The 12,812-nt window shown below is 37.1% G+C and overlaps 1 protein-coding gene across 1 annotated transcript in view; it reads left to right on the top strand.

Moving 5' to 3' along the window:
* The window catches only part of WBP4 (WW domain binding protein 4), a 63,219-nt gene that overhangs the window by 5,347 nt on the left and 45,060 nt on the right, over positions 1-12,812 (top strand). The window contains exons 5-8 of the mRNA XM_032402917.1: positions 1,933-2,100; positions 6,491-6,537; positions 7,002-7,077; positions 9,350-9,543. Coding sequence (XP_032258808.1) covers positions 1,933-2,100; positions 6,491-6,537; positions 7,002-7,077; positions 9,350-9,543 — 485 coding nt within the window. The remainder of the gene's footprint in view (positions 1-1,932; positions 2,101-6,490; positions 6,538-7,001; positions 7,078-9,349; positions 9,544-12,812) is intronic.

The raw sequence follows: 12,812 nt of genomic DNA on the forward strand, positions 1-12,812 counted from the left end.
AAAAATATTCTCCTGGACATTGTTAGTTAAAAGGAAGGGGTGGGGGCTATATTTCCATGAGGATAAAGCTGTAAGCTTAAAGGAGAAAAAGATAGAGGTGTTCCTGCAGAATTAAAGAGGCATCGTTGAAAATTCATCTCATCAATTATATGGATTGAGAGGTTTTGTTATGCTAACCTATGAGCAAATCAGTCTTAGCATTTTGTATTTAAATGTATTCAAAGAGGATTTTTCCTATTATTTTTCATAGCCTTGTTTTTTTATTTTTTATTTTTTTTTTTTTTTTTTAAGATTTTATTTATTTATTCATGAGAGACAGAGAGAGAGAGAGAGAGACAGAGGCAGAGGGAGAAGCAGGCTCCCCGCGGAGCAGGGAGCCCGATGCGGGACTCGATCCCAGGACCCTGGGATCACGACCTGAGCCGAAGGCAGACGCTTAACCGACTGAGCCACCCAGGCGTCCCCTTAGCCTTGTTTTTTTAAATAGGATATACATTCCCCTTAAAGTACCATAATGCAGTACAAAGAAAGGATTTTTAAAAACTAACTGCTTTTAAGATTATCCCAGACATCTTTAGAATTTTCTTTTTTAAGTTATACTCCACATTGTAGTCTAGTTGGAGGTGGTTTTATTTTTTCCCTCAATAACATGTCATATACTTCCTTTCTTTTAAATAATTAAGGATATACATCATGTTTAGTGGCTACAGAGTGGTTAGGAGCACAGACTTTGGAATCCACCAGAATTGCCACTTGCTAGCTATACAACCTCTGATTTTCACAAAAACTAAGTAACATAATGGTATAAACTGCTTATTACAGTGACCACTTGTAATAAGCATTTAATAAAGGGTATAAAATACCATAACAAAATGCCATAAAAGTGCCATAACTTATTTAACTAATCTCTTCCAGACTAACATTTAGGTTGCTTAGTTTTCACTGTTAGAATGAATGCTTCAGTGAACCCCCTTATGCAGGCATGTTTTTTTACATTTATCTCTGTAAATTTAATCTCTAGAGATGAGATTGCAGAATCAAAGTGTGAATATCTTTTATATATTGATAGCTAATACAAGCTGTCTTTGTACTTTTTGTCCATCTTCTGTTAGAATATTGGATTTATTTGTAAGGAGTCTTTGTTATGAACATTAACCATGAGCCATATTTGTTGTAAATATTTGTCTTTTTTTTAGTTTTTAAAAATTTTTAATCCTATTATGATTAACATAGCATTACATTATTTGTTTTATTTTTTTGTTTTTATTTTTGCTATACGGAATATTTGGATTTGTATGCAGTTAAGTTTAACGTTATTTTACTTTGTGTTTTTTTTTTCACATATATCTTTGATCTGAAGTTTATATTGATGTCCAAACATGGGAGGGGCCATGGAGTGGAGAATAGCTTTACTTTGTTCCAAATAATTAACCAGTTAATCCAACATGATTTGTTAAATGATTTCTTTTTCTAATAAGCACCAGGAGTCTGAGCACTGGGTGTTATACACAAACAATGAATCATGGAACACTACATCAAAAACTAATGATGTAATGTATGGTGATTAACATAACATGATGATGATAAAAAAAAAGAAGCACCAGGAATCTACATTTGGGTCTGTTTACTCTTTGTTCTGTTTCATTCATATGTTTGCCTACTCCTGGATCAGTTTTACTTCTTTTTTTTGGTACCAATTATTTTAAAATAAGTTTTAACATTTGGTAGAACTAGATTCCCTTTATCACTTCTGTTTTATAATTCTAGATATTTGTGCATATTTAGTTTTCCAAATGAGCTTTCTTATAATTTGTCAAGTTCCCAAAAGAATCTTCTTGTCAAGCTTTTGATTGGAGTAACATTATTAGTGTTTTATACCAGGAAAAAAAAAAGTGTGTTGGTACTTCACCTTTATTATATCTTTTTCTCTAGAAATTTCAGAGCCAAGCATATCACCAGTAACAAGCACTGTCCCACCCACCCCGGCATCAAATCAGCAGAAGGAAAAGAAGAAAAAGAAAAAAGACCCTTCAAAGGGCAGATGGGTAGAAGGCATAACCTCTGAGGGTTACCATTACTATTATGATCTTATCACAGGAGGTAGGTCATTTAGGCATAGAACTAGTAAGAATGATAACTGACCATTTATTTTGTTTTAGTTAATATTGGAACATTTAAGCAATGGAAGACTATAACTTTACATCTTTGCCACAATGGTAAAAAAGTCATGTGCTCTTTAAAAAGGTACCTTTCTTATAGTGACTCAACATCATACTTAGTTAAAGTCTTAAGAATGGGTTCCTTATGGGGCACCTGGGTGGCTCAGTCAGTTAAGCATCTGTCTTCGGCTCAGGTCATGATCTCAGGGTCCTGGGATCAAGTCCCATAGAGGCTGGCGTCTTGCTCCCTGCTCAGTGGTGAGTCTGCTTCTTTTTCTCCCTCTGTCTCCCTCACCCCTGCCTCCCCTCTTGTGCTCTCACTTGCTCACTCTCAAATAAATAAATTTTTTTTTTTTTTTAAGAATGGGTTCCTTACAAATAAGTTAAAGCTTTGTATTTTCTCAATAAAATCTTTTAAAAGTATGAACTACATGGAAATAAGGCATTTTAGATCCACTTTACAAATTGTAGAGGTTCTTAAAATATTCTGTGGGAGAGATTTTCTATCCAAAACCAGGCTGGGAACCAGAACCATTTTCTTTTTTATGTAGCTGTCTTGTAGTAGAGAAGCCCCCCCTCCTATTCATGTTTTGGATATCACTTTCTAATAAAATACACAATGGTGTTATCCAGTGGGAATATCAAAAATATCTTTTTGTTTTCCTTTAAAACTAAATGTATTAGGGATTTTTTCATATAAATTCTGAGATAAGTAAATATATTTATGTAGCATCTTACTCTCCAGAAATATAAAATTTAAGATCAGAAATAAACACTATACAAGGAGGAGTTTTAAAGTGCTATAATGTAATAGAGATGTAAAATCGTATAGGAACTCCGAATGGTGAGGGATTAATTGTGATTATGTGGATCTGAGAGATTATCGCAGAAATTACTTTTGAACTGATCTATACATTAAGAGGAGAACATCAGGAATGATGTCTTCTTATTCACCATTTATATCCCTAGCACCAAACACAGTGCCTGGCATGGTATAGACACTTTATAGGTATTTTGATTGAAAATGATTGTAGTAGGTTATTGTGAGGGTGAAGCAAACATTCCAAACAGGTGGAACAATATGAAGCTTTAAGAAGTTTGAAAGTTTGGGGGCGCCTGGGTGGCTCAGTTGGTTAAGCGACTGCCTTCGGCTCAGGTCATGATCCTGGAGTCCCGGGATCGAGTCCCGCATCGGGCTCCCTGCTCGGCGGGGAGTCTGCTTCTCCCTCTCCCGCTCCCCTCTCTTGTGCTCTCTTTCTCTCTCACTCTCTCTCTCAAATAAATAAATAAAATCTTTAAAAAAATAAAAAAGAAAGTTTGGGAAACAGTCATCTGGTGGAGGTAAAATATACAGTTCTCTGAAGATGTCCTAGCAGAAGAAAGAGGCTGGAAAAATAGATTGGGGCTGTGTCATGGAGGGCTAGGAGGATGATCGTGCCATTTACTGAGGTATGGAATACAGAAATAGAGTAAGTTAAAGTGGGACAATAATAAATTCAGTTTTTGGTATGTTGAGGTTGAGGTACCTCTAGAACATTCATGTGGTAGTTTTCAGTAGCTGATTAGAGTCTGGAATTAGATAAATTATGTCTAGAAATGTAGATAATATCTTAACTTTCAGGAGTATATGAGATCACAAGGAGAAAGAAGAGAACAAGAAGTATGAAGGGTGGGTAGTACATTTATTGAAGGAAAGGAGAGAAAAGCCAGGAAAAAAAAGAATGATCAGAAAGGTAGGAAATGAGATCAGAGTTAATTATGAAAAAAACCTTGGGCTCTAAGTATTGTAATTATTACGATTTTTAGAATCACAGTTTGGGACTACATAGAAATAGTAATAATCACTCACAGTTTGCACTGAGCCTTAAGAGAAGTGCGTGTTAGTCAGCAGTGAACCACAAATGATTATATGCTAAGGATCATAAGTCTTTCTCAAATTTACATAGAAACTGTTTATTAATGGGGCACCTGGGTGGCTCAGTCGGTTAAGCATCCGACTCTTGATTTCAGCTCAGGTCATGATCTCAGGGTTGTGGAATCAAGCCCCACGTCAGGCTCCTGGCTCAGTGTGGAGTCTGCTTGAGATTCTCTCTCTCTCCTGCTCCCTCTGCACCCCACCCCCTCATGCTCTCTCTTTTCCTCCCTTTTTCTTTTCTTTTTTTTTTTTTTTTTAAGATTTTATTTATTTATTTGAGAGACAGCACAAGCCGGGGGGGAGCATCAGGCAGAGGGAGAAGCAGACTCCCCGCTGAGCAGGGAGCCCAATGCGGGGCTCAATCCCAAGACCCTGAGACCATGACCTGAGCCAAAGGCAGACGCTTAAGCAACTGAGCCACCCAGGCGCCCCTTCCTCCCTCTTTCTAAAATAAATAAGTAAATAAAATCTTTTTTAAAAAGATTTTTTTTAAAACTATTAATTCTGTGTTTCTGCCTTCTAATTCCTATTGCTTGCTTCCTTTGTTCACCATCCTACTGTGTATGCTCTTACTCTCAGCAAAACCCTTGAACAACACAGGTGTTAGGGGCACCGACCCCTCCCTACCCCATGTGGTCGAAAATGTGCTTATAACTTTTTTTTAAAGTATAGTTGATATACAGTGTTATATCAGTTTCAGGTATACAACATAGTGATTTGACAATTCTGTACATTAACCCATGCTCACTACAAGTGTAGTCACCATACAACACTATTGCAGTTTTATTGACTGTATTCCCTCTCCTGTCCTTTTCTTCATCTCCATGGCTTATTTATTTTATAACTAGAAGTTTAAACCTGTTCATCCCCTTCACCTATTTCACCTGTCCCCCCATCTACCTCCCTTCTGGCAACCAGCAGTTCTCAATATTTAAGAGTCTGGTTTTATTTGTTTTGTTTTTTAGACTATACATGCAAGTGAAATCATATGGTATTTGTCTTTCTCTGTTTGATCTATATCACGTAGCATAATATCCTCTAGGTTCATCCATGCTATCAGAAATGGCAAGATTTTATTTTTTATGGCTGAGTAATTTGTGTGTGTGTGTGTGCGTGTGTGTGTGTGAGAAGGAGGGAGAGAGATATGTATCTCACATTTTTAGCCATCTATCAGTGAGTGAGCACTTGGGTTGCTTCTGTGTGCTGTGTATATATAATGATAGACGTTATTATAATATATAAGTAATGCTGCAATAAACATAGGGGTGCATTTATCTTTTCAAGTTAGTGTTTTCATTTTCTTTGAGTATATGCCCGTATACTGGGAATTACTGGATCATTGGTATTTTATAACTTTTGACTCCCCAAAAACTTAGCTAGTAATAGCCTACTGTTGACTGGAAGCCTTACAGATGACATAAACAGTTGACACACACATTTTGTGTGTTATGTGTATTACATACTGTATTTTTACAGTAATACCTTTTTCTTAAATTTTTTGGTATTTCTAGACTACATGGTTCATCTGTTTTTTTAAACTGTCACAATTCTCTCAAAAAATTTCCAATATATATATTTTTAAAAATCTGCTTAAAAGTGGACCTGCACAGTTCAAACCTGTGTTGTTCAAGGGTCAGCTGTTTTCTAATTCTTGCATCTTTCATCTTGCTTCTTTTAAGTCATTCATTCTATCTCTCACTTTCCCCTCCTCAGGATGTCAAACAGCCATCTCATTCCTTCAGAACTTATCAAGCCTGGGGCACCTGGTTGGCTCATCTGGAAAAGCACATGACTTTTAATCTTGGGGTCATGAGTTTGAGCCCTGTGTTGGGTGTAGAGATTACTAAAAAAAAAAATAGTATAATAAGCTTTTAAAAACTTTTCAAGCCTGGGGGCACCTGGGTGCCTCAGTCAGTTGAGCATCCAACTCTTCGTTTTGGCTCAGGTCGTCATTTCATGGGTTGTGGGATCAAGCCCCACGTCAGGCTCCATGATCTCCAGGAAATCTGCTTAGGGTTCTCTCCCTCTACCCTGTCTCCCATGCGCACAGGGGCACACACTCACTTGCGTGTGCTCGCTCTCAAATAAATGAATAAATCTTTAAAACAAACAAAAAAACTTCAAGCCTGAATTCCATGAAGTCTTTAAGAGAAGCCCTACCTGTGTCTAATAATTCTTGTGGAAGTCCCAGTAACTTCGAATCCTTCATTCTGTTCTTCCTTCTTGGTTAAATATCATTCATATATGTTCTGTACAATACCACTGGGATATATACTGGTTTTTTTTCATTTTTCAAAGGCCTGTAGTGCTTTGTACACATTGAATGTCTTGTAAATTTTTGCCAAATTAAATTTTTTGAGTTGTTTTTCTTTTTAAGCGAAGAAATTTTTATTAATGAAGTATATTTTGCTTTAAGCATCCCAGTGGGAGAGACCAGAAGGATTTCAAGGAAACTTAAAAAAGGTAACTGAAGCACATTGATAGTGTCTTTGCTTTAAACTGATTGGTTTCTGGGGTTTTTATAAAAGAGTTCTGTTAAGCAAATTTACTTCCAAATAAGCCCCCCTACACACATTTTGTTCCTTTCTTCCTATAATGCTTTTGTGAGGAGGTTGGGTGGAAGTGGAAAAGTGGTATCTACCTAAAAACTCCATGCAGGGCAAATATTATCAGTTGACTTATAGTTGGTTGCCATTCAGATGTCCCTGTCCATCGGCAGAGAATTGTTCCTATCTTTCAGAGGTGTGACATTCTCTCTCTGAAAGTTAGTTCATGATTAACACAAACCAAGCTTCCATAATCATACTGCCCCTCTCACTCCCAGGTGTTAAGAGGAAAGGGAAGGTAGCTGACTCTGCCTTAGTTATTTTAATAGAGTGTAACTACATCATTATCTTCAGTTTATGCTGTTTTTTTCCTCCCATTAGACAGCAGGGAAGACTGTTTGGGTAGAAGGAGTAAGTGAAGATGGTTATACCTACTATTATAATATAGAAACAGGAGGTAAGTACTACCTTTGATTATCCTAACTATATAAAATTGTACCTCGAACTGCTTATTAGCCTGCTAATGAAGGGAACTTGGGAATTTTAGTATAGTGATCAACATGTATCCATAGCATGTGGGTATTTTGTAATTTAAAAACTATACAGTGGAAAAGCAGGAAGATTTTCGTATATAATATACTGTGCTGCTCATTCTCAATTGATACTCCATTCACAAATTTTAAAAATCATTTTTACTTTATCATTATTGACTTTTGTTATGATTATTGTAGAAATATAATCATTATCTTGAAATCTATCTTAGAAATCACCTAATTCAACTTGCCTTTTCCTTTTCTAAAAAACAAAACTGAAGTTATTTTAGCAGTGGCTGAGATTGTCAAATTTTCACTTTTACTAATTTAATAATGTTTCAGTTATTTGTAAATATTTATGAAACATGCATAACTATTGTTACCTAATTATTACCTAAGTTTTTCAAGTTGACATTTTTTCTAATTTAATTTTATAAAATGGATCAGCAAGTAATTGTAGTTTCTCCTACAATTAAATTTACCAAAGTATGTATGGTGTCAGTATAACTTTGAGAGGCTTTATTTAATTATTTATTAAATTTCTACTATCCAAACACATAGCATTAAATCTTTTAGGAGGAAAAAGCCCTTTTAGCCTCCAAGTAGATACCTAGTCTGCCCAACGATAGTAATGGTTCTAGCTCGGTAAAATTGAGGTACTGAAAGTTTCTAAAGATAAAATAATATAGTGATATAGGTGGAGAGTTGGATCTGAGCTTAATGCATAGCTTCTTCCCTTACCAGCTATATAAAAGTCACTAAACCTGTAGCTGCTCTTATGTAAAATTGAGGTGATCATGCATACTCTTGGGTCATGAAGGTCAGGTATCTATAAAGTTCCCAGAACAATACATAGAAGGTGCTTAAATTATTTCCTGAAAGTTTTTTTGTTATTCACGTGAAATATACATAAGGAAATAATGTGTTTTTTTTTTTTTTATTGTTGGAAAGCACTTTTTTTTTTTTAAGATTTTATTTTTGGGGCGCCTGGGTGGCTCAGTTGTTAAGCATCTGCCTTCGGCTCAGGTCATGATCGCAGGGTCCTGGGATCGAGCCCCACATCAGGCTCCCTGCTCAGTGGGAAGCCTGCTTCTCCCTCTCTCACTCCCCCTGCTTGTGTTCCCTCTCTGTCAAATAAATAAATAAAATCTTAAAAAAAAAAGATTTTATTTTTAAGTAATCGCTACACCCAGTGTGGGGCTCAAACTTACAACCCTGAGATCAAGAGTCGCATGCTCCATTGACTGAGGCAGCCAGGTGCCCTGGAAAGCACCCTCTTTTAATAAGGGGCTGTACAAATTGATTTGTCCTCAAACAGTTTCAGCTTATGTGTAGACAAGTGTAATTATTGATACAGCCCCTTTCATTCTTAAAACTGTCTCAGTTGGACAGCAAATCTTAGCATCCCCTTCCCTTTTATTACACTAAAAATAGAGACTAATTACAAGATAATTAGAAATGCTATCATGGGGCGCCTGGGTGGCTCAGTCATTAAGCGTCTGCCTTCGGCAGGTCATGATCCCAGGGTCCTGGGATCGAGCCCCGCATAGGGCTCGCTGCTCGGCGGGAAGCCTGCTTCTCCCTCTTCCGCTCCCCCTGCTTGTGTTCCCCCTCTTGCTGTGTGTCTGTCAGATAAATAAAATCTTTAAAAAAAAAAAAAAGAAAGAAAGAAAGAAATGCTGTCATTTTACTAAAAGCCCAGTAAACCACTGGATGGCAGTAGAGTTCAATGGAGATTATTTTTTTCTTAGTATAAAAATGACAAATTATATTCATTCAGGTCTTCACAGTATGGTATCACTCTGTGAGGATCCCAGGAAATCTTTGTGATAAATTCCGGGAAATCTGATGTGTGCTCATAAGCACCTGTTTCCTGATACTGGCGTCAGATAAAGTGTGACAGTCTTAGAAGGCATTGCCCAATTCTTAAGTTTCTTTCTACTGGGGCTGTAGTTTATACATCTGGAATCCAGATTGAAACCCAACTCTCAAAAGATAAAAGAGCAAGGGCTTTGGGAACTCTTACTTATTCTTGATCAAGTGATAGTGTAAAATAGATCCAGTGCTGTTATTTAATGTATTATGAAGAAGTTAAAAAAATAATACATTTGTAAGTGACAGGGAGTGTTATATTGGGAATTACTTCTGAATAGAGTTGGTAACTAAATAACATGACTATTAAAATGTGTTGAATAGAATCCAGATGGGAAAAACCTGATGATTTCATTCCACACTCTGGCGATCTGCTTTCTAGTAAGGTCAATGAAAAGCCACTTGGTACCCTAGAAGAGTCTAAATCATCAGATTCTCATAGTGATTCTGATGGGGAAGAGGAAGCAGAAAAAGGAAAGGCCTCTACAGAAACACAAAAGCCAAAAATAAAGTTTAAGGTAGGTTCTTGATTTATTCTTTACAGAACTTTACCAATTTATAGAAAGCTCAACAGACTTACTCAGTTATCTGGTGGAAGATAGAAATAAAGCCAAGACGTACATTTTTAGCAAATGGATAAACGGTTGTACCACTTATTAGTATCTACCTGGTGGCAAGACAGTGAGTTCATTTTTAGACCTCTTAAGTTTGAGATCCCTCCGTAATATCTAGAGAGTTGTCTGAACATACAAGTCTGAGTATCTAGATCTAGGCTAGAGATCCTATTTTTGAGTATCATCAGCATACTGGTAGTAATTCAAATCTCAGAATGGGTGAGATAACCTAGGAAAATGACTTTGGGCAACAATTAAACATTGAAGAGACAGACAGGGAAAGAGGAACCTGTAATGAAAAGAGTGACTAGAAAGGTATGCAGAGAAGCAGAAGAATTTAAGATCCAAGAAGCCAAAGGAATAGAGAGCGTCAAGGATTAATTATAGATCTAGAACAAAAAAAAAGTCCATTGAATTTTACAGTTAAAAAGTCCTTGAAGCCCTTCTAGTAGTTTCACCAGGGTTTGGGGTGGCAGAACTCAGATTATAGTGTACATCTGAAACTAATATTAGACTGTATGTTAATTAACTGGAATATGAATAAAAACTTTAAAAAATAAATAAAGGGGCGCCTGGGTGGCTCAGTCAGTTAAGCATCTGCCTTCGGCTCAGGTCATGATCCCAGGGTCCTGGGATCAAGCCCCGCGTCGGGCTCCCTGCTCAGCAGGAATCCTCTTTCTCCCTCTCCCACTCCCCCTGCTTGTGTTCCCTCTCTCACTGTCTCTCTCTGTCAAATAAATAAAAATTTTAAAAGCATCTTAAGGAAGAAAGAACCCCAATTATAGAGGAATGAAAAGTGGTTCATGGTGTATATGTGGTTTGGATATGAAATGAAAACTAGAAATTGGTTGTCAGGATGATGGCTGCACATGGACTCTTAATCATGAGAGATTTGTGGTAGTGATGTTTTCATTAAGAGAGACTCCAAAGGAGGCAGAATGGGAATACCAACAAGGGTAGGTGGATAGGTTGGTCTTCAACAAGGAATAAACTCATTTTTGGTAAGAAGATAAGGTTTTCCTTTTTTATAAGAAGGTAGGACTATGGATAAGTTGGTATCAGGGAGGAAATTGAAACAGTCATGCCCTTTTAGCTTCAATTTACTCATTTATAAAGAAATCAAGATTGCTTGCTGAGAGTGGGAAGCTTTGAGTAGTTTGACAATATTAATGAATTGAAACAGTCACTGAGCTAGGGTGGGAGAGGAAATGAACCAAGTAAAAGGATTGACAGGTACTGCTGAATCCCCAGCCATGGTAGAAAAGTAAAATTAGATATTTCTATAGTATTGCTAGTCCTGCTTTGTGATCATTCCAGGAACACTCAGGAGCCCAGGTGGCAAAGCAGAAAAGACACATAGCATTGATCCATGGATGACATTACTGGCCTGAGTAGTGAAGGAAATTCAAGGATGCTGGAGAGAGGGTACTCCCAGGCCACATCTAGGATCTTGTCGTTGCCTGGACTTTCTCTACTACCCTGTAATTCTTAGTGGAACACAGGCCAAGGGATGTGTCCAGTTTGCAGAGGCGCAGCAGCAAAGCTCTTATAGTAGCCGTCTCACAGTGTTTATATTTCTGTGTTGTTGTTCTTTTATTTTCTTTTTTGAGATTTTCTTTTTAAGTAATATCTTTTTTTTTTTTTTTAAGTAAACCCAACATGGGGGCTTGGACTCAAAACTTTGAGATCAAGAGTCACATGCTCCACGGACTGAGCCAGCCAGGCACCCCCACCTCACAATGTTTATATCCAGCATCCAACCTGGACTGATAAATTTCAAGCAAATAAAATATTACAAAATACAGATAAAGACAGACTACCTATAACCCTGCTACTTCCCAGAGAAATCACTATAACACCTTGGTGTTCTCTTGGTCTTTAACTTTTTTTTTATTCCGACTCGCATACATTATTTTAAAATATGGAGTCATACTGGGGGCGTCTGGGTGGCTCAGTCGGTTGGGCATCTGCCTTCAGCTCAGGTCATGATCCCAGGGTCTTAGAATTGAGCCCTGCATCAGGCTCCCTGCTTAGTGGGGAGAGCCTGCTCCTCCCTCTCCCTCTGCTCCAACCCCCCACTTGTGCACATGCTCTCTCTCTCCTTCAAATAAATAAATAAAATCTTTAAAATAAAATAAAACATGGAGTCATACTATAATAAGGTCTTAATTGCTTTACAGTTTAATCTGTCACAAAGACATCAATAAGTTTTCATCCACCAAAATAACGGATAGATAGCTTTAATGTGGTATGAATACACCATTATTTACTCAGCCATTTGTAGCTGAATATTTCTTTTTAATAACCGCTGAGGACTAAGGGAAGAAATACCTGGAGACACATTTCTAAGCAGTGTTAAAGTCTCTGCTGACACTGGATATCATAAACCTTGAAGTCTTACCAGTTTGTATGGTTGTGTGATTTTTTTTTAATTCTAGTACACTTAACATACAGTGTAATATTAGTTTCAGGTGTATAGTGTAGTGACTCAACAATTCCGTACATCACCCAATGCTTATCACAACAAATGCACTCCTTAATCCCCATCACCTATTTCACCCATTCCCCTTCCCACCTCCCCTCTGGTAACTATCAGTTTGTTGTCTATAGTAAAGAGTCTATTTCTTGGTTTATCTCTCTCTCTCTTTTTTTTCCTTTTGCTTGTTTGTTTTGTTTCTTAAATTCCACACAAGTGAAATCATATGGTATTTATCTTTCTCTGACTTATTTCACTTAACATTATACTCTAGCTCCATCCATGTCATTGCAGATGGCAAGCTTTCATTCCTTTTTTTACGGCCGAATAATCTGTTGTATATACATATACCATATATTTATTCATCTATCTCGATGAGCACTTGGGCTGCTTCCATAGTTTGGCTATTGTAAATAATGCTGCAATAAGCATAGCGGTTTGGCTTCCATAGTCTGCTTAGGGGTTTGACTTCCATAGTTTTGCTTCCATAGTTTGGCTATTGTAAATAATTCTGCAATAAACATTATTTCTTGTAGTTTTGATTTGCATTTCCCTGATGATCAGTGATACTGAGTATCTTTTCATGTGTTGGTCATCTGTATGTCTTTGCAAAAATGTCTGTTCATGTCTTCTGCCCATTTAATTGGATTCTTTGTTGTTCGGGTGTTGGTTTGTATAAGTTTTTTGTATATTTTAG

This window comes from Phoca vitulina, unplaced genomic scaffold (genome assembly GCF_004348235.1).
Source record: "Phoca vitulina isolate PV1807 unplaced genomic scaffold, GSC_HSeal_1.0 scaffold5, whole genome shotgun sequence".
In the NCBI taxonomy this organism is placed as follows: Eukaryota; Metazoa; Chordata; class Mammalia; order Carnivora; family Phocidae; genus Phoca; species Phoca vitulina.